Source organism: Argopecten irradians, chromosome 3 (assembly GCF_041381155.1).
Source record: "Argopecten irradians isolate NY chromosome 3, Ai_NY, whole genome shotgun sequence".
NCBI lineage: Eukaryota > Metazoa > Mollusca > Bivalvia > Pectinida > Pectinidae > Argopecten > Argopecten irradians.
The window spans coordinates 22,875,819-22,901,744 of record NC_091136.1 but is presented as its reverse complement, the minus strand read 5'-3'; the positions used below and the strand labels follow the sequence as shown (position 1 = coordinate 22,901,744).

General features: G+C 38.2%; 14 protein-coding genes and 2 pseudogenes across 14 annotated transcripts; 4 read left to right on the top strand and 12 right to left on the bottom strand.

Moving 5' to 3' along the window:
* Positions 1-1,323: 1,323 nt before the first annotated feature.
* On the bottom strand, positions 1,324-2,336 carry LOC138317900 (histone H3-like; annotated as a pseudogene).
* Positions 2,337-3,147: 811 nt separating this feature from the next.
* On the bottom strand, positions 3,148-3,916 carry LOC138317901 (histone H2A). The gene has a single exon (XM_069259873.1). The coding sequence runs from the start codon at positions 3,674-3,676 to the stop codon at positions 3,296-3,298; it is 381 nt and encodes a 126-aa protein (XP_069115974.1). The 5' UTR covers positions 3,677-3,916; the 3' UTR covers positions 3,148-3,295.
* A 22-nt stretch (positions 3,917-3,938) lies between these two features.
* On the top strand, positions 3,939-4,363 carry LOC138317902 (histone H2B). Its single transcript, XM_069259874.1, has one exon. The coding sequence runs from the start codon at positions 3,939-3,941 to the stop codon at positions 4,311-4,313; it is 375 nt and encodes a 124-aa protein (XP_069115975.1). The 3' UTR covers positions 4,314-4,363.
* Positions 4,364-5,186: 823 nt separating this feature from the next.
* Positions 5,187-5,635, bottom strand: LOC138319984 (histone H4). Its single transcript, XM_069263089.1, has one exon. The coding sequence runs from the start codon at positions 5,596-5,598 to the stop codon at positions 5,287-5,289; it is 312 nt and encodes a 103-aa protein (XP_069119190.1). The 5' UTR covers positions 5,599-5,635; the 3' UTR covers positions 5,187-5,286.
* Positions 5,636-6,646: 1,011 nt separating this feature from the next.
* LOC138317897 (histone H3) lies at positions 6,647-7,747 on the bottom strand. The gene has a single exon (XM_069259870.1). It carries the CDS (start codon positions 7,457-7,459, stop codon positions 7,049-7,051), a length of 411 nt encoding a protein of 136 aa, XP_069115971.1. The 5' UTR covers positions 7,460-7,747; the 3' UTR covers positions 6,647-7,048.
* Positions 7,748-8,163: 416 nt separating this feature from the next.
* LOC138317898 (histone H2A-like) lies at positions 8,164-9,370 on the bottom strand (annotated as a pseudogene).
* Positions 9,371-9,392: 22 nt separating this feature from the next.
* On the top strand, positions 9,393-9,817 carry LOC138317899 (histone H2B). The gene has a single exon (XM_069259872.1). The coding sequence runs from the start codon at positions 9,393-9,395 to the stop codon at positions 9,765-9,767; it is 375 nt and encodes a 124-aa protein (XP_069115973.1). The 3' UTR covers positions 9,768-9,817.
* Positions 9,818-10,596: 779 nt separating this feature from the next.
* LOC138319983 (histone H4) lies at positions 10,597-11,089 on the bottom strand. The gene has a single exon (XM_069263088.1). The coding sequence runs from the start codon at positions 11,050-11,052 to the stop codon at positions 10,741-10,743; it is 312 nt and encodes a 103-aa protein (XP_069119189.1). The 5' UTR covers positions 11,053-11,089; the 3' UTR covers positions 10,597-10,740.
* A 1,396-nt stretch (positions 11,090-12,485) lies between these two features.
* Positions 12,486-13,074, bottom strand: LOC138319982 (histone H3). The gene has a single exon (XM_069263087.1). It carries the CDS (start codon positions 12,922-12,924, stop codon positions 12,514-12,516), a length of 411 nt encoding a protein of 136 aa, XP_069119188.1. The 5' UTR covers positions 12,925-13,074; the 3' UTR covers positions 12,486-12,513.
* A 966-nt stretch (positions 13,075-14,040) lies between these two features.
* Positions 14,041-14,828, bottom strand: LOC138317894 (histone H2A). Its single transcript, XM_069259868.1, has one exon. It carries the CDS (start codon positions 14,586-14,588, stop codon positions 14,208-14,210), a length of 381 nt encoding a protein of 126 aa, XP_069115969.1. The 5' UTR covers positions 14,589-14,828; the 3' UTR covers positions 14,041-14,207.
* A 22-nt stretch (positions 14,829-14,850) lies between these two features.
* On the top strand, positions 14,851-15,275 carry LOC138317896 (histone H2B). The gene has a single exon (XM_069259869.1). The coding sequence runs from the start codon at positions 14,851-14,853 to the stop codon at positions 15,223-15,225; it is 375 nt and encodes a 124-aa protein (XP_069115970.1). The 3' UTR covers positions 15,226-15,275.
* A 781-nt stretch (positions 15,276-16,056) lies between these two features.
* On the bottom strand, positions 16,057-16,522 carry LOC138317893 (histone H4-like). The gene is given in 2 exon segments (XM_069259867.1): positions 16,057-16,458; positions 16,460-16,522. Coding segments are annotated over 2 exon segments (312 nt in total). The 5' UTR covers positions 16,508-16,522; the 3' UTR covers positions 16,057-16,194.
* Positions 16,523-16,897: 375 nt separating this feature from the next.
* LOC138317889 (histone H3-like) lies at positions 16,898-18,695 on the bottom strand. The gene is given in 2 exon segments (XM_069259863.1): positions 16,898-18,184; positions 18,186-18,695. Coding segments are annotated over 2 exon segments (411 nt in total). The 5' UTR covers positions 18,372-18,695; the 3' UTR covers positions 16,898-17,959.
* Positions 18,696-19,540: 845 nt separating this feature from the next.
* LOC138317890 (histone H2A) lies at positions 19,541-20,167 on the bottom strand. Its single transcript, XM_069259864.1, has one exon. The coding sequence runs from the start codon at positions 20,032-20,034 to the stop codon at positions 19,654-19,656; it is 381 nt and encodes a 126-aa protein (XP_069115965.1). The 5' UTR covers positions 20,035-20,167; the 3' UTR covers positions 19,541-19,653.
* A 119-nt stretch (positions 20,168-20,286) lies between these two features.
* On the top strand, positions 20,287-21,987 carry LOC138317891 (histone H2B-like). Its single transcript, XM_069259865.1, is given in 2 exon segments — positions 20,287-20,539; positions 20,541-21,987. Coding segments are annotated over 2 exon segments (375 nt in total). The 5' UTR covers positions 20,287-20,299; the 3' UTR covers positions 20,676-21,987.
* On the bottom strand, positions 21,548-21,996 carry LOC138317892 (histone H4). The gene has a single exon (XM_069259866.1). It carries the CDS (start codon positions 21,957-21,959, stop codon positions 21,648-21,650), a length of 312 nt encoding a protein of 103 aa, XP_069115967.1. The 5' UTR covers positions 21,960-21,996; the 3' UTR covers positions 21,548-21,647.
* Between the last annotated feature and the right edge of the window lie 3,930 nt (positions 21,997-25,926).

Sequence of the window (25,926 nt, the reverse complement as noted above, 5' to 3'; positions counted from 1 at the left end):
ACACCACCTCGGCGAGCCAGACGACGAATAGCGGGGCTTGGTGATACCCCTGGATGTTATCACGCAACACCTTCCTGTGCCTCTTGGCACCTCCCTTTCCGAGTCCCCTTTCCTCCTTTACCTCTTCCAGACATGTTTACAGACTGCGAGCAGTGACTGCATGACTCCGCTCACTGAAAAACCGCCACATATAAGAATGTCTAGGGGCCGTGTGAGAAGACCTCTGCGTTTTTGTAAGCACGGCTTTCATTGGTCATAATTCCAGCGTTCTCTACAGCGGTGTGGTATGGTGTTATGTGGACACATGTGTACACAGTAAACGTGAAATGATATGTTATTTCAAAGGACTTGTTATGTGCGACTAATTTTTTTTTTTATGAAACATGAATAGATACTTAATAAACAAGTACAGTAAATTGCGTTTGATGTAATGGTATACATGCATATTGTAGCAATATTTCAGATAACCTTTATCATATTTATCCTCCTATTAAAAATAGAGTTACACGGGTTTTAATGTTGATTAAGTTTAACTGTTGATTATGTGTGAAGAGAGTATATTGTATTAGATACGTGTTTAACGTGAAGGTGTCAAGTAATGAAATAGTCTAATAGTCTATAACATAACGGTGATACAGTATGTTTTGAAAAATGTGTCGTAGTTTAATAACAAATGCTAGGGTGCATGTATAATTTGTGTGCATTTTGTCAGAGTTTTGTACATGTTTTGTTTGCTAGGTTGTATACTAAGTGTGAAAGCCGTATAATTAATGACATTAATACACATCTAAAATGTTGTAATTGCTGAGTGAAGTATTGTATGTTCGTTTTTATTAAAAACAAGACGGTCCAAGCGGTTTAAAAGCATTTATTGTGTGGTATCCGATACATATAACACGAGGAAAAAAACTTGCTACCTGAAAAAAAAAAAAATACCCCCAAAAAAATCGCGCCTCGCTCCGCTCGGCGCACAAACAAATCACAAAACAACAACAAAAACACACAAAACAAACAAAACACAACATACAAACCCTTTTTTTTTGGGGGGCCTTTTTTCCTTTTTTTTTTTAACCAAAACTACAACCATTCAAATAACCAAACATACATTCATCGCTAAACACCCAATACAAAAACAATCATTCAATAACATACACACACATCAATACACATACAAAACAAACAAAACACCAAAAATTTACAACATTTCAAACTATACACATTCATACACACAAAATTCACAACCAAAATAATCAACATTCCTACATCAATTCACACATTTTATTAACTCAATATTACAAATTATCTAACTTATACATTCACACTCTATCCTATCAACTTCACTACAATACCATACACACTCAATCATCTTCTTCATTCATATCACAACAACACTTTTTAAAAATTATCTTCAATATGACATTACTTCAAGTATACGCCATAAATAGCCTATTCTTCTATATAATTATATAGTGATGGTTATATTTCCATCAAGGACCATGGGGGTGATGATGCGTATTTTTCGAGTGTATAGGGAACTTTTTGGGAAATTTGGTGGCCCTGAAAAGGGCCGTTTTGTTTAGTGATGTACAGAGGTACTGCTTAAGCACGTTCTCCGCGGATACGGCGAGCCAGCTGGATGTCCTTTGGCATAATGGTGACACGCTTGGCGTGGATGGCGCACAGGTTGGTGTCTTCGAAGAGTCCGACCAAGTAAGCTTCGCTAGCCTCCTGGAGAGCCATAACGGCAGAGCTCTGGAACCTAAGGTCAGTCTTGAAGTCCTGGGCGATTTCACGGACGAGACGCTGGAAGGGCAGTTTCCTGATGAGGAGTTCAGTGCTCTTCTGGTACTACGGATTTCACGGAGAGCGACTGTTCCTGGCCTGTACCTGTGAGGTTTCTTCACTCCTCCGGTGGCTGGGGCGCTCTTACGGGCGGCCTTGGTAGCCAACTGTTTACGTGGGGCCTTGCCTCCAGTGGATTTACGAGCGGTCTGCTTTGTACGAGCCATTTCTGATGTTTACCAGTCGAAGTTCAACGGTAGAATGACAAAAATTCTGTCAGTGCTATTTTTGTGCTCCCCGCTCCGTTAGAGAACATGGCGACGATTGGTCGCCGGATATGTAATCACGCTTTCGATTGGCCGCTATCTACAATCCTTCATTGGCCGCCAGGCGTGTACAATCCGCCAAGTTTCGATCCTACCTAGGCTTGTGTTTGCGGCAAAACTGTCTACTATGAAAACATGTCATAATGATAAACATTGATACGATTCCAATTATGACTGATAATTATACGACGGTCTAACACTTGTGACTATTGATAATAATTCAACATACCTGCCACAATGATTAAAATATTGCAATCAATGTGACAAATAAATATGTTTTGAGATACACTCACAGTAGAAACGTGATATTTCCATGCATGTAATGTACAGTTTTATGTATATAAACAATAAATGCCCATGTTTGTGTGGCAAAATAGCAACAATAACTTAATTGTGCTTAATTTATAACTACTCAAATTCAATACAATAACATGCGTTGCTGCTTTGCCACACGATCATGAGCATTTCATTTACCATATTGTGTATATACATCACTACACGTATGACAGTACTCATGTTTATAAATATAAATGACAAATATGTGTTAGGTTATTAGTATCCTCTCTATCCCCTTTCTCTTGTTAGGTTAGGTTAGGTTAGATTAGTTTAGTTTACTACTGGACGGCACTACTTGAGGACATATTATAATCTAGGAGTTGTCTTCACTTCAGAATAAATAAAATAAAACAGCTAGCTATTAGATAACACATACGACTCCTCCCACTCTTCACTCGTTTTCCCTTCCTAACTTCTGTTCCTATGTTTTCTCGTACCCGTAAACGGTTTATCGTGAAGGTACGTTTATACCCTTAAACTTAACATTACGTGTACATGTGCGTGCATTTACTTTTATTCATAGGAAGTAACTACATACAGGCAAAACAGGTTTGTTATGAAAATTGACTTGCGTGTGATTTCGTTTGTTTTTATTGATTCAATCAATCATTCACTTGCTTGTTTAACATTTTTTTTTCTTTCTTATTATTGTTGTGTTCATAATTTTTCAATATAGCATGCTACTTTTTCGTCATTGTACATTTCTGTGTGGTTATTGATTGAAAACAACAAGGTTTTTGGTGTTGTGTTGCGTATATTTTCGAGATAATTCATATGATCACTTTTTGAGAAAAGTGGGTGGCCCTGAAAAGGGCCGTTTTTTGTTAGTGTAGAAAGCACACTGGAACCGTTTACTTGGCGGCGGGTTTGCTGGTCTTCTTGGGGAGAAGTACAGCCTGGATGTTGGGGAGGACACCACCCTGGGCAATGGTGACACCCGACAGCAGTTTGTTCAACTCCTCGTCGTTTCTGATGGCCAGCTGGAGATGACGGGGGATGATTCTGGTCTTCTTGTTATCCCTGGCGGCGTTACCTGCCAATTCCAAAACTTCAGCGGCTAGGTACTCGAGGACAGCGGCCAAGTAGACTGGGGCTCCGGCTCCAACTCTCTCGGCATAGTTTCCCTTTCGGAGAAGACGATGGATACGTCCGACTGGGAACTGAAGTCCGGCACGGGATGATCGGCTCTTTGCCTTTCCCTTAACTTTTCCTCCCTTACCACGTCCAGACATCTTGATACGTTCGGCTAGTTACTGTAAACAGATATAGCAGAAATGAACCCTAGCACGCCGTCAAGCGTTTTATACCCCACAGGTAGGATCGAAATTGCAGCGAGCGAAAAAGTCGGGGGTGTTTTCAGTGAGCCGTCGAGGTTCGAGTGGTTTGTTGGCTCACCGCTATATTTTCGATCCTACCTGCGAGGGCTATGGTATAAAAGGAAAAAATTGAACAGTTTGGGGTTATACTCGTATCGGCACTCGTCGTAGTAGTAACATGGCACCCAAAGCAAGCGGATCTAAAGGAGCTAAGAAGGCGGCCACCAAGGCTAAGGCCAACCGTGGAACTGACAAGAAAAGGAGGAGGAAGAGGAGGGAATCCTACAGCATCTACATCTACAAGGTGTTGAAACAGGTGCACCCCGACACCGGTGTGTCCAGCAAGGCTATGTCCATCATGAACAGCTTTGTCAACGACATCTTTGAGAGAATCGCCGCTGAGGCTTCCCGTCTCGCTCACTACAACAAGAGGTCCACCATCACCAGTCGGGAGATCCAGACAGCTGTCCGTCTCCTTTTGCCCGGTGAATTGGCCAAGCACGCCGTCAGTGAGGGAACCAAGGCTGTCACCAAGTACACCAGCTCCAAGTAAACTTCTGAACAAAGTTTACTGAAACCACAAACGGCCCTTTTCAGGGCCACCCATATTTCCCAAAAAGTCCCCAATGTCACTCGAAAATGCGCAATATGTTATTTGTTATAGTAGTTAGTTATTGGTGTGAAAGAGATATTGATGAAATATTGGTCCAAGACTTACATACACAAGTGAAACACATATTTAATGATGATTACAAAACATATTAACTTTACCATTGGAGACAAATAAATGACAATGTCTTACCCACACATATGCTAATGCTGTCGTCTGTTTATAAATGAATTATATAAAGATGCTACACGACCGATGAATGGTAATGTTTATGTATGAAAAAACTTGAGCCGACAACAATAAGTATTTTTCTTCAATAACAAGTTTACTTACTTACTTACTTACTTATCACCATTGGAAATGTAATAAAAACAGGTATGTAATATAACTAATTCCAATCCATAACACTGTCTGAAATGAAATGAGGTACTGATTGCGCAGACAACAAAAGGAAAACTAATTATTATAAATGTCAAGTAGAGGTTATACACGTATTAAGCATCAATTACTGGCCAACTGATGTTTGTTATTTAGTTCCATATATGTATATTTTATTTGTGTGTACCCATTTATCGTTTTATGTATGCGTAAAATTCACTGTGTGGTAATTATTTATCTTGATATGCGTATTCCGTCTGTAGATAGACATAATATTGTTGTTGTTTTGAATCGGCTACACATGCGTATGGTATGGTATATTCTAGATTAAATAAAAATTTGTTATTGCATAGTTTGGATTTGGTACAATATATTTTTGTATTATATTTATGTAAGATTGTTTAATACTTTGGGTACGTTGAGAAAAATTAGTGCTACAACACTTTGCGTAATTTCGAGTGATATAGGAGCTTTTTGAGAAGTTTGGTGGCCCTAAAAAGGGCCGTTTGTTTTGGTTGTAGACAGGCTTCGTTCTGGTTTAACCGCCAAATCCGTACAGAGTACGTCCTTGCCTCTTCAGAGCGTACACAACATCCATAGCTGTGACAGTCTTCCTCTTGGCATGCTCGGTGTATGTAACGGCATCCCTGATGACATTCTCAAGGAAAACCTTAAGGACACCACGGGTCTCTTCGTAGATGAGTCCAGAGATACGTTTCACACCACCTCGGCGAGCCAGACGACGAATAGCGGGCTTGGTGATACCCTGGATGTTATCACGCAACACCTTCCTGTGCCTCTTGGCACCTCCCTTTCCGAGTCCCTTTCCTCCTTTACCTCTTCCAGACATGTTTACAGACTGCGAGCAGTGACTGAAATGACTCCGCTCACTGAAAACCGCCAAATAAGAATGTCTAGGCCGTGTGAGAAGACCTCTGCGTTTTTGTAAGCACGGCTTTCATTGGTCATAATTCCAGCGTTCTCTACAGCGGTGTGGTATGGTGTTATGTGGACACATGTGTACACAGTAAACGTGAAATGATATGTTATTTCAAAGGACTTGTTATGTGCGACTAATTTTTTTTATGAAACATGAATAGATACTTAATAAACAAGTACAGTAAATTGCGTTTGATGTAATGGTATACATGCATATTGTAGCAATATTTCAGATAACCTTTATCATATTTATCCTCCTATTAAAATAGAGCTACACAGGTTTTAATGTTGATTAAGTTTAACTGTTGATTATGTGTGAAGAGAGTATATTGTATTAGATACGTGTTTAACGTGAAGGTGTCAAGTAATGAAATAGTCTATAAACATAACGGTGATACAGTATGTTTTGAAAAATGTGTCGTAGTTTAATAACAAATGCTAGGGTGCATGTATAATTTGTGTGCATTTTGTCAGAGTTTTGTACATGTTTTGTTTGCTAGGTTGTATACTAAGTGTGAAAGCCGTATAATTAATGACATTAATACACATCTAAAATGTTGTAATTGCTGAGTGAAGTATTGTATGTTCGTTTTTATTAAAAACAAGACGGTCCAAGCGGTTTAAAAGCATTTATTGTGTGGTATCCGATACATATAACACGAGGAAAAAAACTTGCTACCTGAAAAAAAAAAAAACCCCCCAAAAAAATCGCGCCTCGCTCCGCTCGGCGCACAAACAAATCACAAAACAACAACAAAAACACACAAAACAAACAAAACACAACATACAAACCCTTTTTTTTTGGGGGGCCTTTTTTCCTTTTTTTTTTTAACCAAAACTACAACCATTCAAATAACCAAACATACATTCATCGCTAAACACCCAATACAAAAACAATCATTCAATAACATACACACACATCAATACACATACAAACAAACAAATCACACCAAAAATTTACAACATTTCAAACTATACACATTCATACACACAAAATTCACAACCAAAATAATCAACATTCCTACATCAATTCACACATTTTATTAACTCAATATTACAAATTATCTAACTTATACATTCACACTCTATCCTATCAACTTCACTACAATACCATACACACTCAATCATCTTCTTCATTCATATCACAACAACACTTTTTCAAAATTATCTTCAATATGACATCACTTCAAGTATACGCCATAAATAGCCTATTCTTCTATATAATTATATAGTGATGGTTATATTTCCATCAAGGACCATGGGGGTGATGATGCGTATTTTTCGAGTGTATAGGGAACTTTTTGGGAAATTTGGTGGCCCTGAAAAGGGCCGTTTTGTTTAGTGATGTACAGAGGTACTGCTTAAGCACGTTCTCCGCGGATACGGCGAGCCAGCTGGATGTCCTTTGGCATAATGGTGACACGCTTGGCGTGGATGGCGCACAGGTTGGTGTCTTCGAAGAGTCCGACCAAGTAAGCTTCGCTAGCCTCCTGGAGAGCCATAACGGCAGAGCTCTGGAACCTAAGGTCAGTCTTGAAGTCCTGGGCGATTTCACGGACGAGACGCTGGAAGGGCAGTTTCCTGATGAGGAGTTCAGTGCTCTTCTGGTACCTACGGATTTCACGGAGAGCGACTGTTCCTGGCCTGTACCTGTGAGGTTTCTTCACTCCTCCGGTGGCTGGGGCGCTCTTACGGGCGGCCTTGGTAGCCAACTGTTTACGTGGGGCCTTGCCTCCAGTGGATTTACGAGCGGTCTGCTTTGTACGAGCCATTTCTGATGTTTACCAGTCGAAGTTCAACGGTAGAATGACAAAAATTCTGTCAGTGCTATTTTTGTGCTCCCCGCTCCGTTAGAGAACATGGCGACGATTGGTCGCCGGATATGTAATCACGCTTTCGATTGGCCGCTATCTACAATCCTTCATTGGCCGCCAGGCGTGTACAATCCGCCAAGTTTCGATCCTACCTAGGCTTGTGTTTGCGGCAAAACTGTCTACTATGAAAACATGTCATAATGATAAACATTGATACGATTCCAATTATGACTGATAATTATACGACGGTCTAACACTTGTGACTATTGATAATAATTCAACATACCTGCCACAATGATTAAAATATTGCAATCAATGTGACAAATAAATATGTTTTGAGATACACTCACAGTAGAAACGTGATATTTCCATGCATGTAATGTACAGTTTTATGTATATAAACAATAAATGCCCATGTTTGTGTGGCAAAATAGCAACAATAACTTAATTGTGCTTAATTTATAACTACTCAAATTCAATACAATAACATGCGTTGCTGCTTTGCCACACGATCATGAGCATTTCATTTACCATATTGTGTATATACATCACTACACGTATGACAGTACTCATGTTTATAAATATAAATGAACAAATATGTGTTAGGTTATTAGTATCCTCTCTTTCCCTTTTCTCTTGTTAGGTTAGGTTAGGTTAGGTTAGATTAGTTTAGTTTACTACTGGACGGCACTACTTGAGGACATATTATAATCTAGGAGTTGTCTTCACTTCAGAATAAATAAAATAAAACAGCTAGCTATTAGATAACACATACGACTCCTCCCACTCTTCACTCGTTTTCCCTTCCTAACTTCTGTTCCTATGTTTTCTCGTACCCGTAAACGGTTTATCGTGAAGGTACGTTTATACCCTTAAACTTAACATTACGTGTACATGTGCGTGCATTTACTTTTATTCATAGGAAGTAACTACATACAGGCAAAACAGGTTTGTTATGAAAATTGACTTGCGTGTGATTTCGTTTGTTTTTATTGATTCAATCAATCATTCACTTGCTTGTTTAACATTTTTTTTTCTTTCTTATTATTGTTGTGTTCATAATTTTTCAATATAGCATGCTACTTTTTGTCATTGTACATTTCTGTGTGGTTATTGAATGAAAACAACAAGGTTTTTGGTGTTGTGTTGCGTATATTTTCGAGATAATTCATATGATCACTTTTTGAGAAAAGTGGGTGGCCCTGAAAAGGGCCGTTTTTTGTTAGTGTAGAAAGCACACTGGAACCGTTTACTTGGCGGCGGGTTTGCTGGTCTTCTTGGGGAGAAGTACAGCCTGGATGTTGGGGAGGACACCACCCTGGGCAATGGTGAACCCGACAGCAGTTTGTTCAACTCCTCGTCGTTTCTGATGGCCAGCTGGAGATGACGGGGGATGATTCTGGTCTTCTTGTTATCCCTGGCGGCGTTACCTGCCAATTCCAAAACTTCAGCGGCTAGGTACTCGAGGACAGCGGCCAAGTAGACTGGGGCTCCGGCTCCAACTCTCTCGGCATAGTTTCCCTTTCGGAGAAGACGATGGATACGTCCGACTGGGAACTGAAGTCCGGCACGGGATGATCGGCTCTTTGCCTTTCCCTTAACTTTTCCTCCCTTACCACGTCCAGACATCTTGATACGTTCGGCTAGTTACTGTAAACAGATATAGCAGAAATGAACCCTAGCACGCCGTCAAGCGTTTTATACCCCACAGGTAGGATCGAAATTGCAGCGAGCGAAAAAGTCGGGGGTGTTTTCAGTGAGCCGTCGAGGTTCGAGTGGTTTGTTGGCTCACCGCTATATTTTCGATCCTACCTGCGAGGGCTATGGTATAAAAGGAAAAAATTGAACAGTTTGGGGTTATACTCGTATCGGCACTCGTCGTAGTAGTAACATGGCACCCAAAGCAAGCGGATCTAAAGGAGCTAAGAAGGCGGCCACCAAGGCTAAGGCCAACCGTGGAACTGACAAGAAAAGGAGGAGGAAGAGGAGGGAATCCTACAGCATCTACATCTACAAGGTGTTGAAACAGGTGCACCCCGACACCGGTGTGTCCAGCAAGGCTATGTCCATCATGAACAGCTTTGTCAACGACATCTTTGAGAGAATCGCCGCTGAGGCTTCCCGTCTCGCTCACTACAACAAGAGGTCCACCATCACCAGTCGGGAGATCCAGACAGCTGTCCGTCTCCTTTTGCCCGGTGAATTGGCCAAGCACGCCGTCAGTGAGGGAACCAAGGCTGTCACCAAGTACACCAGCTCCAAGTAAACTTCTGAACAAAGTTTACTGAAACCACAAACGGCCCTTTTCAGGGCCACCCATATTTCCCAAAAAGTCCCCAATGTCACTCGAAAATGCGCAATATGTTATTTGTTATAGTAGTTAGTTATTGGTGTGAAAGAGATATTGATGAAATATTGGTCCAAGACTTACATACAAAGTGAAACACATATTTAATGATGATTACAAAACATATTAACTTTACCATTGGAGACAAATAAATGACAATGTCGTTACCCACACATATGCTAATGCTGTCGTCTGTTTATAAATGAATTATATAAAGATGCTACACGACCGATGAATGGTAATGTTTATGTATGAAAAAACTTGAGCCGACAACAATAAGTATTTTTCTTCAATAACAAGTTTACTTACTTACTTACTTATTTCACCATTGGAAATGTAATAAAAAACAGGTATGTAATATAACTAATTCCAATCCATAACACTGTCTGAAATGAAATGAGGTACTGATTGCGCAGACAACAAAAGGAAAACTAATTATTATAAATGTCAAGTAGAGGTTATACACGTATTAAGCATCAATTACTGGCCAACTGATGTTGTTATTTAGTTCCATATATGTATATTTTATTTGTGTGTACCCATTTATCGTTTTATGTATGCGTAAAATTCACTGTGTGGTAATATTTATCTTGATATGCGTATTCCGTCTGTAGATAGACATAATATTGTTGTTGTTTTGAATCGGCTACACATGCGTATGGTATGTTGGTATATTCTAGATTAAATAAAAATTTGTTATTGCATAGTTTGGATTTGGTACAATATATTTTTGTATTATATTTATGTAAGATTGTTTAATACTTTGGGTACGTTGAGAAAAATTAGTGCTACAACACTTTGCGTAATTTCGAGTGATATAGGAGCTTTTTGAGAAGTTTGGTGGCCCTAAAAAGGGCCGTTTGTTTTGGTTGTAGACAGGCTTCGTTCTGGTTTAACCGCCAAATCCGTACAGAGTACGTCCTTGCCTCTTCAGAGCGTACACAACATCCATAGCTGTGACAGTCTTCCTCTTGGCATGCTCGGTGTATGTAACGGCATCCCTGATGACATTCTCAAGGAAAACCTTAAGGACACCACGGGTCTCTTCGTAGATGAGTCCAGAGATACGTTTCACACCACCTCGGCGAGCCAGACGACGAATAGCGGGCTTGGTGATACCCTGGATGTTATCACGCAACACCTTCCTGTGCCTCTTGGCACCTCCCTTTCCGAGTCCCTTTCCTCCTTTACCTCTTCCAGACATGTTTACAGACTGCGAGCAGTGACTGAAATGACTCCGCTCACTGAAAACCGCCACATATAAGAATGTCTAGGCCGTGTGAGAAGACCTCTGCGTTTTTGTAAGCACGGCTTTCATTGGTCATAATTCCAGCGTTCTCTACAGCGGTGTGGTATGGTGTTATGTGGACACATGTGTACACAGTAAACGTGAAATGATATGTTATTTCAAAGGACTTGTTATGTGCGACTAATTTTTTTATGAAACATGAATAGATACTTAATAAACAAGTACAGTAAATTGCGTTTGATGTAATGGTATACATGCATATTGTAGCAATATTTCAGATAACCTTTATCATCATATTTATCCTCCTATTAAAATAGAGTTACACGGGTTTTAATGTTGATTAAGTTTAACTGTTGATTATGTGTGAAGAGAGTATATTGTATTAGATACGTGTTTAACGTGAAGGTCTCAAGTAATGAAATAGTCTATAACATAACGGTGATACAGTATGTTTTGAAAAATGTGTCGTAGTTTAATAACAAATGCTAGGGTGCATGTATAATTTGTGTGCATTTTGTCAGAGTTTTGTACATGTTTTGTTTGCTAGGTTGTATACTAAGTGTGAAAGCCGTATAATTAATGACATTAATACACATCTAAAATGTTGTAATTGCTGAGTGAAGTATTGTATGTTCGTTTTTATTAAAAACAAGACGGTCCAAGCGGTTTAAAAGCATTTATTGTGTGGTATCCGATACATATAACACGAGGAAAAAAACTTGCTACCTGAAAAAAAAAAAAAAAAAATACCCCCAAAAAAATCGCGCCTCGCTCCGCTCGGCGCACAAACAAATCACAAAACAACAACAAAAACACACAAAACAAACAAAACACAACATACAAACCCTTTTTTTTTTGGGGGCCTTTTTTCCTTTTTTTTTTTAACCAAAACTACAACCATTCAAATAACCAAACATACATTCATCGCTAAACACCCAATACAAAAACAATCATTCAATAACATACACACACATCAATACACATACAAAACAAACATCACACCAAAAATTAACAACATTTCAAACTATACACATTCATACACACAAAATTCACAACCAAAATAATCAACATTCCTACATCAATTCACACATTTTATTAACTCAATATTACAAATTATCTAACTTATACATTCACACTCTATCCTATCAACTTCACTACAATACCATACACACTCAATCATCTTCTTCATTCATATCACAACAACACACTTTTTCAAAATTATCTTCAATATGACATCACTTCAAGTATACGCCATAAATAGCCTATTCTTCTATATAATTATATAGTGATGGTTATATTTCCATCAAGGACCATGGGGGTGATGATGCGTATTTTTCGAGTGTATAGGGAACTTTTTGGGAAATTTGGTGGCCCTTGAAAAGGGCCGTTTTGTTTAGTGATGTACAGAGGTACTGCTTAAGCACGTTCTCCGCGGATACGGCGAGCCAGCTGGATGTCCTTTGGCATAATGGTGACACGCTTGGCGTGGATGGCGCACAGGTTGGTGTCTTCGAAGAGTCCGACCAAGTAAGCTTCGCTAGCCTCCTGGAGAGCCATAACGGCAGAGCTCTGGAACCTAAGGTCAGTCTTGAAGTCCTGGGCGATTTCACGGACGAGACGCTGGAAGGGCAGTTTCCTGATGAGGAGTTCAGTGCTCTTCTGGTATCTACGGATTTCACGGAGAGCGACTGTTCCTGGCCTGTACCTGTGAGGTTTCTTCACTCCTCCGGTGGCTGGGGCGCTCTTACGGGCGGCCTTGGTAGCCAACTGTTTACGTGGGGCCTTGCCTCCAGTGGATTTACGAGCGGTCTGCTTTGTACGAGCCATTTCTGATGTTTACCAGTCGAAGTTCAACGGTAGAATGACAAAAATTCTGTCAGTGCTATTTTTGTGCTCCCCGCTCCGTTAGAGAACATGGCGACGATTGGTCGCCGGATATGTAATCACGCTTTCGATTGGCCGCTATCTACAATCCTTCATTGGCCGCCAGGCGTGTACAATCCGCCAAGTTTCGATCCTACCTAGGCTTGTGTTTGCGGCAAAAACTGTCTACTATGAAAACATGTCATAATGATAAACATTGATACGATTCCAATTATGACTGATAATTATACGACGGTCTAACACTTGTGACTATTGATAATAATTCAACATACCTGCCACAATGATTAAAATATTGCAATCAATGTGACAAATAAATATGTTTTGAGATACACTCACAGTAGAAACGTGATATTTCCATGCATGTAATGTACAGTTTTATGTATATAAACAATAAATGCCCATGTTTGTGTGGCAAAATAGCAACAATAACTTAATTGTGCTTAATTTATAACTACTCAAATTCAATACAATAACATGCGTTGCTGCTTTGCCACACGATCATGAGCATTTCATTTACCATATTGTGTATATACATCACTACACGTATGACAGTACTCATGTTTATAAATATAAATGACAAATATGTGTTAGGTTATTAGTATCCTCTCTTTCCCTTTTCTCTTGTTAGGTTAGGTTAGGTTAGATTAGTTTAGTTTACTACTGGACGGCACTACTTGAGGACATATTATAATCTAGGAGTTGTCTTCACTTCAGAATAAATAAAATAAAACAGCTAGCTATTAGATAACACATACGACTCCTCCCACTCTTCACTCGTTTTCCCTTCCTAACTTCTGTTCCTATGTTTTCTCGTACCCGTAAACGGTTTATCGTGAAGGTACGTTTATACCCTTAAACTTAACATTACGTGTACATGTGCGTGCATTTACTTTTATTCATAGGAAGTAACTACATACAGGCAAAACAGGTTTGTTATGAAAATTGACTTGCGTGTGATTTCGTTTGTTTTTATTGATTCAATCATTCACTTGCTTGTTTGCTTGTTTTTTTTCTTTTTTTATTATTGTTGTGTTCATAATTTTTCAATATAGCATGCTACTTTTTGTCATTGTACATTTCTGTGTGGTTATTGAATGAAAACAACAAGGTTTTTGGTGTTGTGTTGCGTATATTTTCGAGATAATTCATATGATCACTTTTTGAGAAAAGTGGGTGGCCCTGAAAAGGGCCGTTTTTTGTTAGTGTAGAAAGCACACTGGAACCGTTTACTTGGCGGCGGGTTTGCTGGTCTTCTTGGGGAGAAGTACAGCCTGGATGTTGGGGAGGACACCACCCTGGGCAATGGTGACACCCGACAGCAGTTTGTTCAACTCCTCGTCGTTTCTGATGGCCAGCTGGAGATGACGGGGGATGATTCTGGTCTTCTTGTTATCCCTGGCGGCGTTACCTGCCAATTCCAAAACTTCAGCGGCTAGGTACTCGAGGACAGCGGCCAAGTAGACTGGGGCTCCGGCTCCAACTCTCTCGGCATAGTTTCCCTTTCGGAGAAGACGATGGATACGTCCGACTGGGAACTGAAGTCCGGCACGGGATGATCGGCTCTTTGCCTTTCCCTTAACTTTTCCTCCCTTACCACGTCCAGACATCTTGATACGTTCGGCTAGTTACTGTAAACAGATATAGCAGAAATGAACCCTAGCACGCCGTCAAGCGTTTTATACCCCACAGGTAGGATCGAAATTGCAGCGAGCGAAAAAGTCGGGGGTGTTTTCAGTGAGCCGTCGAGGTTCGAGTGGTTTGTTGGCTCACCGCTATATTTTCGATCCTACCTGCGAGGGCTATGGTATAAAAGGAAAAAATTGAACAGTTTGGGGTTATACTCGTATCGGCACTCGTCGTAGTAGTAACATGGCACCCAAAGCAAGCGGATCTAAAGGAGCTAAGAAGGCGGCCACCAAGGCTAAGGCCAACCGTGGAACTGACAAGAAAAGGAGGAGGAAGAGGAGGGAATCCTACAGCATCTACATCTACAAGGTGTTGAAACAGGTGCACCCCGACACCGGTGTGTCCAGCAAGGCTATGTCCATCATGAACAGCTTTGTCAACGACATCTTTGAGAGAATCGCCGCTGAGGCTTCCCGTCTCGCTCACTACAACAAGAGGTCCACCATCACCAGTCGGGAGATCCAGACAGCTGTCCGTCTCCTTTTGCCCGGTGAATTGGCCAAGCACGCCGTCAGTGAGGGAACCAAGGCTGTCACCAAGTACACCAGCTCCAAGTAAACTTCTGAACAAAGTTTACTGAAACCACAAACGGCCCTTTTCAGGGCCACCCATATTTCCCAAAAAGTCCCCAATGTCACTCGAAAATGCGCAATATGTTATTTGTTTATAGTAGTTAGTTATTGGTGTGAAAGAGATATTGATGAAATATTGGTCCAAGACTTACATACACAAGTGAAACACATATTTAATGATGATTACAAAACATATTAACTTTACCATTGGAGACAAATAAATGACAATGTCGTTACCCACACATATGCTAATGCTGTCGTCTGTTTATAAATGAATTATATAAAGATGCTACACGACCGATGAATGGTAATGTTTATGTATGAAAAAACTTGAGCCGACAACAATAAGTATTTTTCTTCAATAACAAGTTTACTTACTTACTTACTTATCACCATTGGAAATGTAATAAAAACAGGTATGTAATATAACTAATTCCAATCCATAACACTGTCTGAAATGAAATGAGGTACTGATTGCGCAGACAACAAAAGGAAAACTAATTATTATAAATGTCAAGTAGAGGTTATACACGTATTAAGCATCAATTACTGGCCAACTGATGTTGTTATTTAGTTCCATATATGTATATTTTATTTGTGTGTACCCATTTATCGTTTTATGTATGCGTAAAATTCACTGTGTGGTAATATTTATCTTGATATGCGTATTCCGTCTGTAGATAGACATAATATTGTTGTTGTTTTGAATCGGCTACACATGCGTATGGTATGGTATATTCTAGATTAAATAAAAATTTGTTATTGCATAGTTTGGATTTGGTACAATATATTTTTTTATTATATTTATGTAAGATTGTTTAATACTTTGGGTACGTTGAGAAAAATTAGTGCTACAACACTTTGCGTAATTTCGAGTGATATAGGAGCTTTTTGAGAAGTTTGGTGGCCCTAAAAAGGGCCGTTTGTTTTGGTTGTAGACAGGCTTCGTTCTGGTTTAACCGCCAAATCCGTACAGAGTACGTCCTTGCCTCTTCAGAGCGTACACAACATCCATAGCTGTGACAGTCTTCCTCTTGGCATGCTCGGTGTATGTAACGGCATCCCTGATGACATTCTCAAGGAAAACCTTAAGGACACCACGGGTCTCTTCGTAGATGAGTCCAGAGATACGTTTCACACCACCTCGGCGAGCCAGACGACGAATAGCGGGCTTGGTGATACCCTGGATGTTATCACGCAACACCTTCCTGTGCCTCTTTGGCACCTCCCTTTCCGAGTCCCTTTCCTCCTTTACCTCTTCCAGACATGTTTACAGACTGCGAGCAGTGACTGAAATGACTCCGCTCACTGAAAACCGCCACATATAAGAATGTCTAGGCCGTGTGAGAAGACCTCTGCGTTTTTGTAAGCACGGCTTTCATTGGTCATAATTCCAGCGTTCTCTACAGCGGTGTGGTATGGTGTTATGTGGACACATGTGTACACAGTAAACGTGAAATGATATGTTATTTCAAAGGACTTGTTATGTGCGACTAATTTTTTTTATGAAACATGAATAGATACTTAATAAACAAGTACAGTAAATTGCGTTTGATGTAATGGTATACATGCATATTGTAGCAATATTTCAGATAACCTTTATCATATTTATCCTCCTATTAAAATAGAGTTACAACGGGTTTTAATGTTGATTAAGTTTAACTGTTGATTATGTGTGAAGAGAGTATATTGTATTAGATACGTGTTTAACGTGAAGGTCTCAAGTAATGAAATAGTCTATAACATAACGGTGATACAGTATGTTTTGAAAAATGTGTCGTAGTTTAATAACAAATGCTAGGGTGCATGTATAATTTGTGTGCATTTTGTCAGAGTTTTGTACATGTTTTGTTTGCTAGGTTGTATACTAAGTGTGAAAGCCGTATAATTAATGACATTAATACACATCTAAAATGTTGTAATTGCTGAGTGAAGTATTGTATGTTCGTTTTTATTAAAAACAAGACGGTCCAAGCGGTTTAAAAGCATTTATTGTGTGGTATCCGATACATATAACACGAGGAAAAAAACTTGCTACCTGAAAAAAAAAAAAATACCCCCAAAAAAATCGCGCCTCGCTCCGCTCGGCGCACAAACAAATCACAAAACAACAACAAAAACACACAAAACAAACAAAACACAACATACAAACCCTTTTTTTTTGGGGGGCCTTTTTTCCTTTTTTTTTTTAACCAAAACTACAACCATTCAAATAACCAAACATACATTCATCGCTAAACACCCAATACAAAAACAATCATTCAATAACATACACACACATCAATACACATACAAAACAAACAAAACACCAAAAATTTACAACATTTCAAACTATACACATTCATACACACAAAATTCACAACCAAAATAATCAACATTCCTACATCAATTCACACATTTTATTAACTCAATATTACAAATTATCTAACTTATACATTCACACTCTATCCTATCAACTTCACTACAATACCATACACACTCAATCATCTTCTTCATTCATATCACAACAACACTTTTTCAAAATTATCTTCAATATGACATCACTTCAAGTATACGCCATAAATAGCCTATTCTTCTATATAATTATATAGTGATGGTTATATTTCCATCAAGGACCATGGGGGTGATGATGCGTATTTTTCGAGTGTATAGGGAACTTTTTGGGAAATTTGGTGGCCCTGAAAAGGGCCGTTTTGTTTAGTGATGTACAGAGGTACTGCTTAAGCACGTTCTCCGCGGATACGGCGAGCCAGCTGGATGTCCTTTGGCATAATGGTGACACGCTTGGCGTGGATGGCGCACAGGTTGGTGTCTTCGAAGAGTCCGACCAAGTAAGCTTCGCTAGCCTCCTGGAGAGCCATAACGGCAGAGCTCTGGAACCTAAGGTCAGTCTTGAAGTCCTGGGCGATTTCACGGACGAGACGCTGGAAGGGCAGTTTCCTGATTGAGGAGTTCAGTGCTCTTCTGGTATCTACGGATTTCACGGAGAGCGACTGTTCCTGGCCTGTACCTGTGAGGTTTCTTCACTCCTCCGGTGGCTGGGGCGCTCTTACGGGCGGCCTTGGTAGCCAACTGTTTACGTGGGGCCTTGCCTCCAGTGGATTTACGAGCGGTCTGCTTTGTACGAGCCATTTCTGATGTTTACCAGTCGAAGTTCAACGGTAGAATGACAAAAATTCTGTCAGTGCTATTTTTGTGCTCCCCGCTCCGTTAGAGAACATGGCGACGATTGGTCGCCGGATATGTAATCACGCTTTCGATTGGCCGCTATCTACAATCCTTCATTGGCCGCCAGGCGTGTACAATCCGCCAAGTTTCGATCCTACCTAGGCTTGTGTTTGCGGCAAAACTGTCTACTATGAAAACATGTCATAATGATAAACATTGATACGATTCCAATTATGACTGATAATTATACGACGGTCTAACACTTGTGACTATTGATAATAATTCAACATACCTGCCACAATGATTAAAATATTGCAATCAATGTGACAAATAAATATGTTTTGAGATACACTCACAGTAGAAACGTGATATTTCCATGCATGTAATGTACAGTTTTATGTATATATAAACAATAAATGCCCATGTTTGTGTGGCAAAATAGCAACAATAACTTAATTGTGCTTAATTTATAACTACTCAAATTCAATACAATAACATGCGTTGCTGCTTTGCCACACGATCATGAGCATTTCATTTACCATATTGTGTATATACATCACTACACGTATGACAGTACTCATGTTTATAAATATAAATGACAAATATGTGTTAGGTTATTAGTATCCTCTCTTTCCCTTTTCTCTTGTTAGGTTAGGTTAGGTTAGATTAGTTTAGTTTACTACTGGACGGCACTACTTGAGGACATATTATAATCTAGGAGTTGTCTTCACTTCAGAATAAATAAAATAAAACAGCTAGCTATTAGATAACACATACGACTCCTCCCACTCTTCACTCGTTTTCCCTTCCTAACTTCTGTTCCTATGTTTTCTCGTACCCGTAAACGGTTTATCGTGAAGGTACGTTTATACCCTTAAACTTAACATTACGTGTACATGTGCGTGCATTTACTTTTATTCATAGGAAGTAACTACATACAGGCAAAACAGGTTTGTTATGAAAATTGACTTGCGTGTGATTTCGTTTGTTTTTATTGATTCAATCATTCACTTGCTTGTTTGCTTGCTTGTTCAACTTTTTCTTATTGTTGTGTTCATAATTTTTCAATATAGCATGCTACTTTTTGTCATTGTACATTTCTGTGTGGTTATTGATGAAAACAACAAGGTTTTTGGTGTTGTGTTGCGTATATTTTCGAGATAATTCATATGATCACTTTTTGAGAAAAGTGGGTGGCCCTGAAAAGGGCCGTTTTTTGTTAGTGTAGAAAGCACACTGGAACCGTTTACTTGGCGGCGGGTTTGCTGGTCTTCTTGGGGAGAAGTACAGCCTGGATGTTGGGGAGGACACCACCCTGGGCAATGGTGACACCCGACAGCAGTTTGTTCAACTCCTCGTCGTTTCTGATGGCCAGCTGGAGATGACGGGGGATGATTCTGGTCTTCTTGTTATCCCTGGCGGCGTTACCTGCCAATTCCAAAACTTCAGCGGCTAGGTACTCGAGGACAGCGGCCAAGTAGACTGGGGCTCCGGCTCCAACTCTCTCGGCATAGTTTCCCTTTCGGAGAAGACGATGGATACGTCCGACTGGGAACTGAAGTCCGGCACGGGATGATCGGCTCTTTGCCTTTCCCTTAACTTTTCCTCCCTTACCACGTCCAGACATCTTGATACGTTCGGCTAGTTACTGTAAACAGATATAGCAGAAATGAACCCTAGCACGCCGTCAAGCGTTTTATACCCCACAGGTAGGATCGAAATTGCAGCGAGCGAAAAAGTCGGGGGTGTTTTCAGTGAGCCGTCGAGGTTCGAGTGGTTTGTTGGCTCACCGCTATATTTTCGATCCTACCTGCGAGGGCTATGGTATAAAAGGAAAAAATTGAACAGTTTGGGGTTATACTCGTATCGGCACTCGTCGTCGTAGTAGTAACATGGCACCCAAAGCAAGCGGATCTAAAGGAGCTAAGAAGGCGGCCACCAAGGCTAAGGCCAACCGTGGAACTGACAAGAAAAGGAGGAGGAAGAGGAGGGAATCCTACAGCATCTACATCTACAAGGTGTTGAAACAGGTGCACCCCGACACCGGTGTGTCCAGCAAGGCTATGTCCATCATGAACAGCTTTGTCAACGACATCTTTGAGAGAATCGCCGCTGAGGCTTCCCGTCTCGCTACACTACAACAAGAGGTCCACCATCACCAGTCGGGAGATCCAGACAGCTGTCCGTCTCCTTTTGCCCGGTGAATTGGCCAAGCACGCCGTCAGTGAGGGAACCAAGGCTGTCACCAAGTACACCAGCTCCAAGTAAACTTCTGAACAAAGTTTACTGAAACCACAAACGGCCCTTTTCAGGGCCACCCATATTTCCCAAAAAGTCCCCAATGTCACTCGAAAATGCGCAATATGTTATTTGTTATAGTAGTTAGTTATTGGTGTGAAAGAGATATTGATGAAATATTGGTCCAAGACTTACATACACAAGTGAAACACATATTTAATGATGATTACAAAACATATTAACTTTACCATTGGAGACAAATAAATGACAATGTCGTTACCCACACATATGCTAATGCTGTCGTCTGTTTATAAATGAATTATATAAAGATGCTACACGACCGATGAATGGTAATGTTTATGTATGAAAAAACTTGAGCCGACAACAATAAGTATTTTTCTTCAATAACAAGTTTACTTACTTACTTACTTACTTATCACCATTGGAAATGTAATAAAAACAGGTATGTAATATAACTAATTCCAATCCATAACACTGTCTGAAATGAAATGAGGTACTGATTGCGCAGACAACAAAAGGAAAACTAATTATTATAAATGTCAAGTAGAGGTTATACACGTATTAAGCATCAATTACTGGCCAACTGATGTTGTTATTTAGTTCCATATATGTATATTTTATTTGTGTGTACCCATTTATCGTTTTATGTATGCGTAAAATTCACTGTGTGGTAATATTTATCTTGATATGCGTATTCCGTCTGTAGATAGACATAATATTGTTGTTGTTTTGAATCGGCTACACATGCGTATGGTATGGTATATTCTAGATTAAATAAAAATTTGTTATTGCATAGTTTGGATTTGGTACAATATATTTTTGTATTATATTTATGTAAGATTGTTTAATACTTTGGGTACGTTGAGAAAAATTAGTGCTACAACACTTTGCGTAATTTCGAGTGATATAGGAGCTTTTTGAGAAGTTTGGTGGCCCTAAAAAGGGCCGTTTGTTTTGGTTGTAGACAGGCTTCGTTCTGGTTTAACCGCCAAATCCGTACAGAGTACGTCCTTGCCTCTTCAGAGCGTACACAACATCCATAGCTGTGACAGTCTTCCTCTTGGCATGCTCGGTGTATGTAACGGCATCCCTGATGACATTCTCAAGGAAAACCTTAAGGACACCACGGGTCTCTTCGTAGATGAGTCCAGAGATACGTTTCACACCACCTCGGCGAGCCAGACGACGAATAGCGGGCTTGGTGATACCCTGGATGTTATCACGCAACACCTTCCTGTGCCTCTTGGCACCTCCCTTTCCGAGTCCCTTTCCTCCTTTACCTCTTCCAGACATGTTTACAGACTGCGAGCAGTGACTGAAATGACTCCGCTCACTGAAAACCGCCACATATAAGAATGTCTAGGCCGTGTGAGAAGACCTCTGCGTTTTTGTAAGCACGGCTTTCATTGGTCATAATTCCAGCGTTCTCTACAGCGGTGTGGTATGGTGTTATGTGGACACATGTGTACACAGTAAACGTGAAATGTGTCGTAGTTTAATACAGATAATAAAAAAAAAATACATGGGGTTTCAACACCGTTGTAAAACTCATTTTGTAAGAGTTTTGTACATGTTTTGTTTGTAGGTTCATTTTACTAAGTGTGAAATAAAATATATTATTACAATAAAATACATCTAACTGTTGTGTTGTTGTACACTACCTTTGTATACATTTTCGTTTTTATTCAATACAATTAAAAAAGGGTTTATTCTACTAAATGTATTGTATGTTATGTATACATATATGATTAAAAAAACACTGTTATGTTAAAAAAAAAAAAAAAAATGGTAGTAAAAAAAAACAAACAAAATTACGCTTTCAATTTATAATTCGTTTGTGTCATGTGATCACAAACAACAAAATAAACAAAACAACAAAAAAAAAAGTTAGGAAAATAGATTTTTTACACACCTTATAAACAAGTATTTCACATAACTTATTGCTAATTTTTTTTTTACAAACAACACAAGGTAAAAATCATAATAATAGGATTCCGACAATCATTTTAACTTCATTTTTTACAAATAAATGAAATTCAATAAAAAATAATCAAACATACATTAAGTAAACAAATAAGGTTCAAAAAAAATAAAAAATTTACATTAAATTTAATGAAAAATTATAACCTTAACAATAAATAGTTACACATAAAAAAATTTGATAAATTAAATATTAAAAACAGGGATATATTTATTTATTTATACAGCTTGACCTATTGTCATTAGTTAATCTATAAAATTACAAAAAAAATATAAAAAAATCATCAAAAAATGTTAGGTATAATAATACAAAAAAAAATTAATTTACAGTTTAAAAAAAATTCCAATCATAAATAAAATTAAGTGTTCAAGCATTTAAAAGTAAATTAATAAGTAAAAATAATTTTAAGTGTATATTGTAATGTTTAAGTATATTTCAACAATGGCCAATCATTGTTGTTAAGTCAAAGTTTTGATACTATTTTTATTATTGGGTACCTAGATATTAAATACATATGTATATATTGAAAATTCATGTGAATTAAAAAAAGTAATTTATAATTATGCGTATTAAACGTATAACGTAATGACAAATATACAATCTTGTTTTGAATTTTTTACATTACTACACACACGTATGGTAAATTATATTAACGTTTTTTACATTAAAAAACCAAAAACAAATAAGGCCATTTACATACTCCTTTTCACAAATTTTTGAAGTATTATATACTAACAAGCCTTTTTAAAAAAAAAACGTCACGAAACAAAAAATAACATATCAAAAAAAAAAACCCCGTCCAAAAAAAATCAGGACTTTTATGAGAACTCTGGTGGCCCTAAAAAAGGGCCGTGAAAATGTTTTTACCTGTAATTAAACACACGTTCAATATAACAAAATAAAACGATACACGTAAAAAACAAAACAAACTTGCACTCTTCAGGCACATTTTTCAACATTTATTAACTTTGACAGTGCCTTTTTTTTTTCTTCATGCTCGGTTAATACAACTGGTATACAAGCAGTTTACCCTATGACATACATTCAAGGTAATTAACTGATAAGAGACAAAAACGGGTTCTTCAATGTAGATCAACATTCAACAACAACACCAGACACTTCACATCAAAACAATTATCAAAAACAAATCAAAAAAAACAAAGCTACAACATTTCAATTCAGCACAAAACACATTGACTTGCAACTCTTAACCTCCCTTACGATTCACTTTTCACAAAACACTTAAAAAATAACTCCATTCAACACCAAAATATAATTAACTTCGAACATGACTTGAAATTAACTCCATCAATTTTCAAAAAACCGTAAATTCACATAGAATTCATATATGATAAAATAGATATTATCAGACTTCAATAAACTTGAACCATTTTTTAACACTCATATATTTCATTGTAATATATTATTCTCATACAACTACACGGTTTACAATGTTATAAAATACATCAAATACACAAAAATACATATATGTTATATTACACAATTTATGACAATGTATACTGTTGATTTATTTGTGACTTACACTACAAACATAATATAACAAAAATAATTAATTTTTATATAGTTATATATCAATAATAACAGCTATATTGTGGGCCAATAATTGGGATATTTATACCATCTGTACTAATTTAAAAATTTAGTTTATGGTATTTGTTCAATTAAAAGTTTTCGAAACTTCCAATCTATACCTAGGGCAAACTATTTAAATTTGTGAAAAACAAGTAATTGTAAATAGGCTACGGCCGTTAACGTAAGGTCAAGTAACAATAACACTAACTTTAAAAAACATATTACATATGTTAATACAATGAAAATATGTCATTGCATTAAGGCTATCAAATGCTAAAATATGCGATATATTCATGTAATTTTTTTGTGCTAATAAGACACACAGTTAATGTTATATTTAATGTTTTAGTAGTATTGGGATTATGAGGATATGTATGTGCGTACAGCTAGCATGCAATCTAGGCAATAACACATATTAAAACATCTAGATGTAATAACAACACTTCACTGCATCTGAAGGTAGCGCTAAGTTCGTTTTTATAAACAGTAACTAGACGGTCCAAGCGTTTCTTTAGCATGAGTGCAGGTGAAATCCCACTACATATAGGCGTGAAAATCTAGGTAAAACTACTGGGCTAGAAAAAGTAATGGACTGATGTTTTTTCTATACTCGCTCGTCAAGACATTAAAATTTACACAAAAAACAAGGACATCACACAAAACATTTCTTAAACTATGCCCCGTCATACATCAGATTTTTACATGACTAAAACCAAAGTTTTTAAATTTTTTTTACTTTACGAGCATTCAAATTAATCCCATGGTTAAATAGTAGTTTACCTTCGAGATCATCACTAGACCTCCTTAAGTTCTTAGTAGATAAAACACAATACGATAGGCGATAGGGACTAAAAACAAATAGCATTTAAACTGATTTTTCACATCAGTTTCATTTTTTAAAATTTATACAGATTTAATAAAAATCCAGATTCCAACCGTGTAGTCCTTGTTTTAGCAAATTCCTTTAAATGCAAAAGTCATTAAGATTAAGCGAAATCAGATCTCAAATCTATCTAACTCTGAACTTGTCTTACAAGTATCCTATAATAATTCTGAAATTCAAACAACACAGGTATTTGATAAGTACATTTTTCATCCATTTCAGATTCAGTTTCAGTTCTCTACATTATCTTCAATTAACGGGCATAGTAGTAGGCCTAAATAGCCTACTTATTGCATTAATTTATAGTGATGGTTATATATTTCCATCAAGGACCATAGGGGTGATGATGCGATCTTTTTTCTCCGATACCATCCATGGGCATGTTTATAGCAGTGTAATGAAATAGTTCAATCAATTAGCTAAAGAAGATTACAGAGGTCAAATGTAATACATCTTAATATAAATTTGTGTTGTGTCACAGAGGTCGTTAGGGTTTAATGAACTTTCTCAACCGCTAGATGGCCTATAGTTGGTCGACATTAACTAATAACTGGCACCAAGTCTATAGCTAGCCTAATGTTAAGTTCAAACCCAGTTATATAGTTATACCTAAGGTCAAATGATACAGTTAACTGAGATTAGGCTAGGTTATACCAAATAGGCTATCATAACATCAACAGAAAGAAAAATAAAGAGGTCAGTCCTTTTTGATTAAACTGTGTTTGAACCGGAACTACGATAGAACACATCTTATTAGAATGTAACGTCCATGACGATCACAGGACACTTTTTAAAGACCAAGT

Excerpts from the sequence above, each read along its gene's own strand:
- LOC138317890 (XM_069259864.1), bottom strand. The coding sequence starts at position 20,034 with ATGTCTGGACGTGGTAAGGGAGGAAAAGTTAAGGGAAAGGCAAAGAGC.
- LOC138319983 (XM_069263088.1), bottom strand. The coding sequence starts at position 11,052 with ATGTCTGGAAGAGGTAAAGGAGGAAAGGGACTCGGAAAGGGAGGTGCC.
- LOC138317897 (XM_069259870.1), bottom strand. The coding sequence starts at position 7,459 with ATGGCTCGTACAAAGCAGACCGCTCGTAAATCCACTGGAGGCAAGGCC.
- LOC138317901 (XM_069259873.1), bottom strand. The coding sequence starts at position 3,676 with ATGTCTGGACGTGGTAAGGGAGGAAAAGTTAAGGGAAAGGCAAAGAGC.
- LOC138317896 (XM_069259869.1), top strand. The coding sequence starts at position 14,851 with ATGGCACCCAAAGCAAGCGGATCTAAAGGAGCTAAGAAGGCGGCCACC.
- LOC138317894 (XM_069259868.1), bottom strand. The coding sequence starts at position 14,588 with ATGTCTGGACGTGGTAAGGGAGGAAAAGTTAAGGGAAAGGCAAAGAGC.
- LOC138317902 (XM_069259874.1), top strand. The coding sequence starts at position 3,939 with ATGGCACCCAAAGCAAGCGGATCTAAAGGAGCTAAGAAGGCGGCCACC.
- LOC138319982 (XM_069263087.1), bottom strand. The coding sequence starts at position 12,924 with ATGGCTCGTACAAAGCAGACCGCTCGTAAATCCACTGGAGGCAAGGCC.
- LOC138317892 (XM_069259866.1), bottom strand. The coding sequence starts at position 21,959 with ATGTCTGGAAGAGGTAAAGGAGGAAAGGGACTCGGAAAGGGAGGTGCC.
- LOC138319984 (XM_069263089.1), bottom strand. The coding sequence starts at position 5,598 with ATGTCTGGAAGAGGTAAAGGAGGAAAGGGACTCGGAAAGGGAGGTGCC.
- LOC138317899 (XM_069259872.1), top strand. The coding sequence starts at position 9,393 with ATGGCACCCAAAGCAAGCGGATCTAAAGGAGCTAAGAAGGCGGCCACC.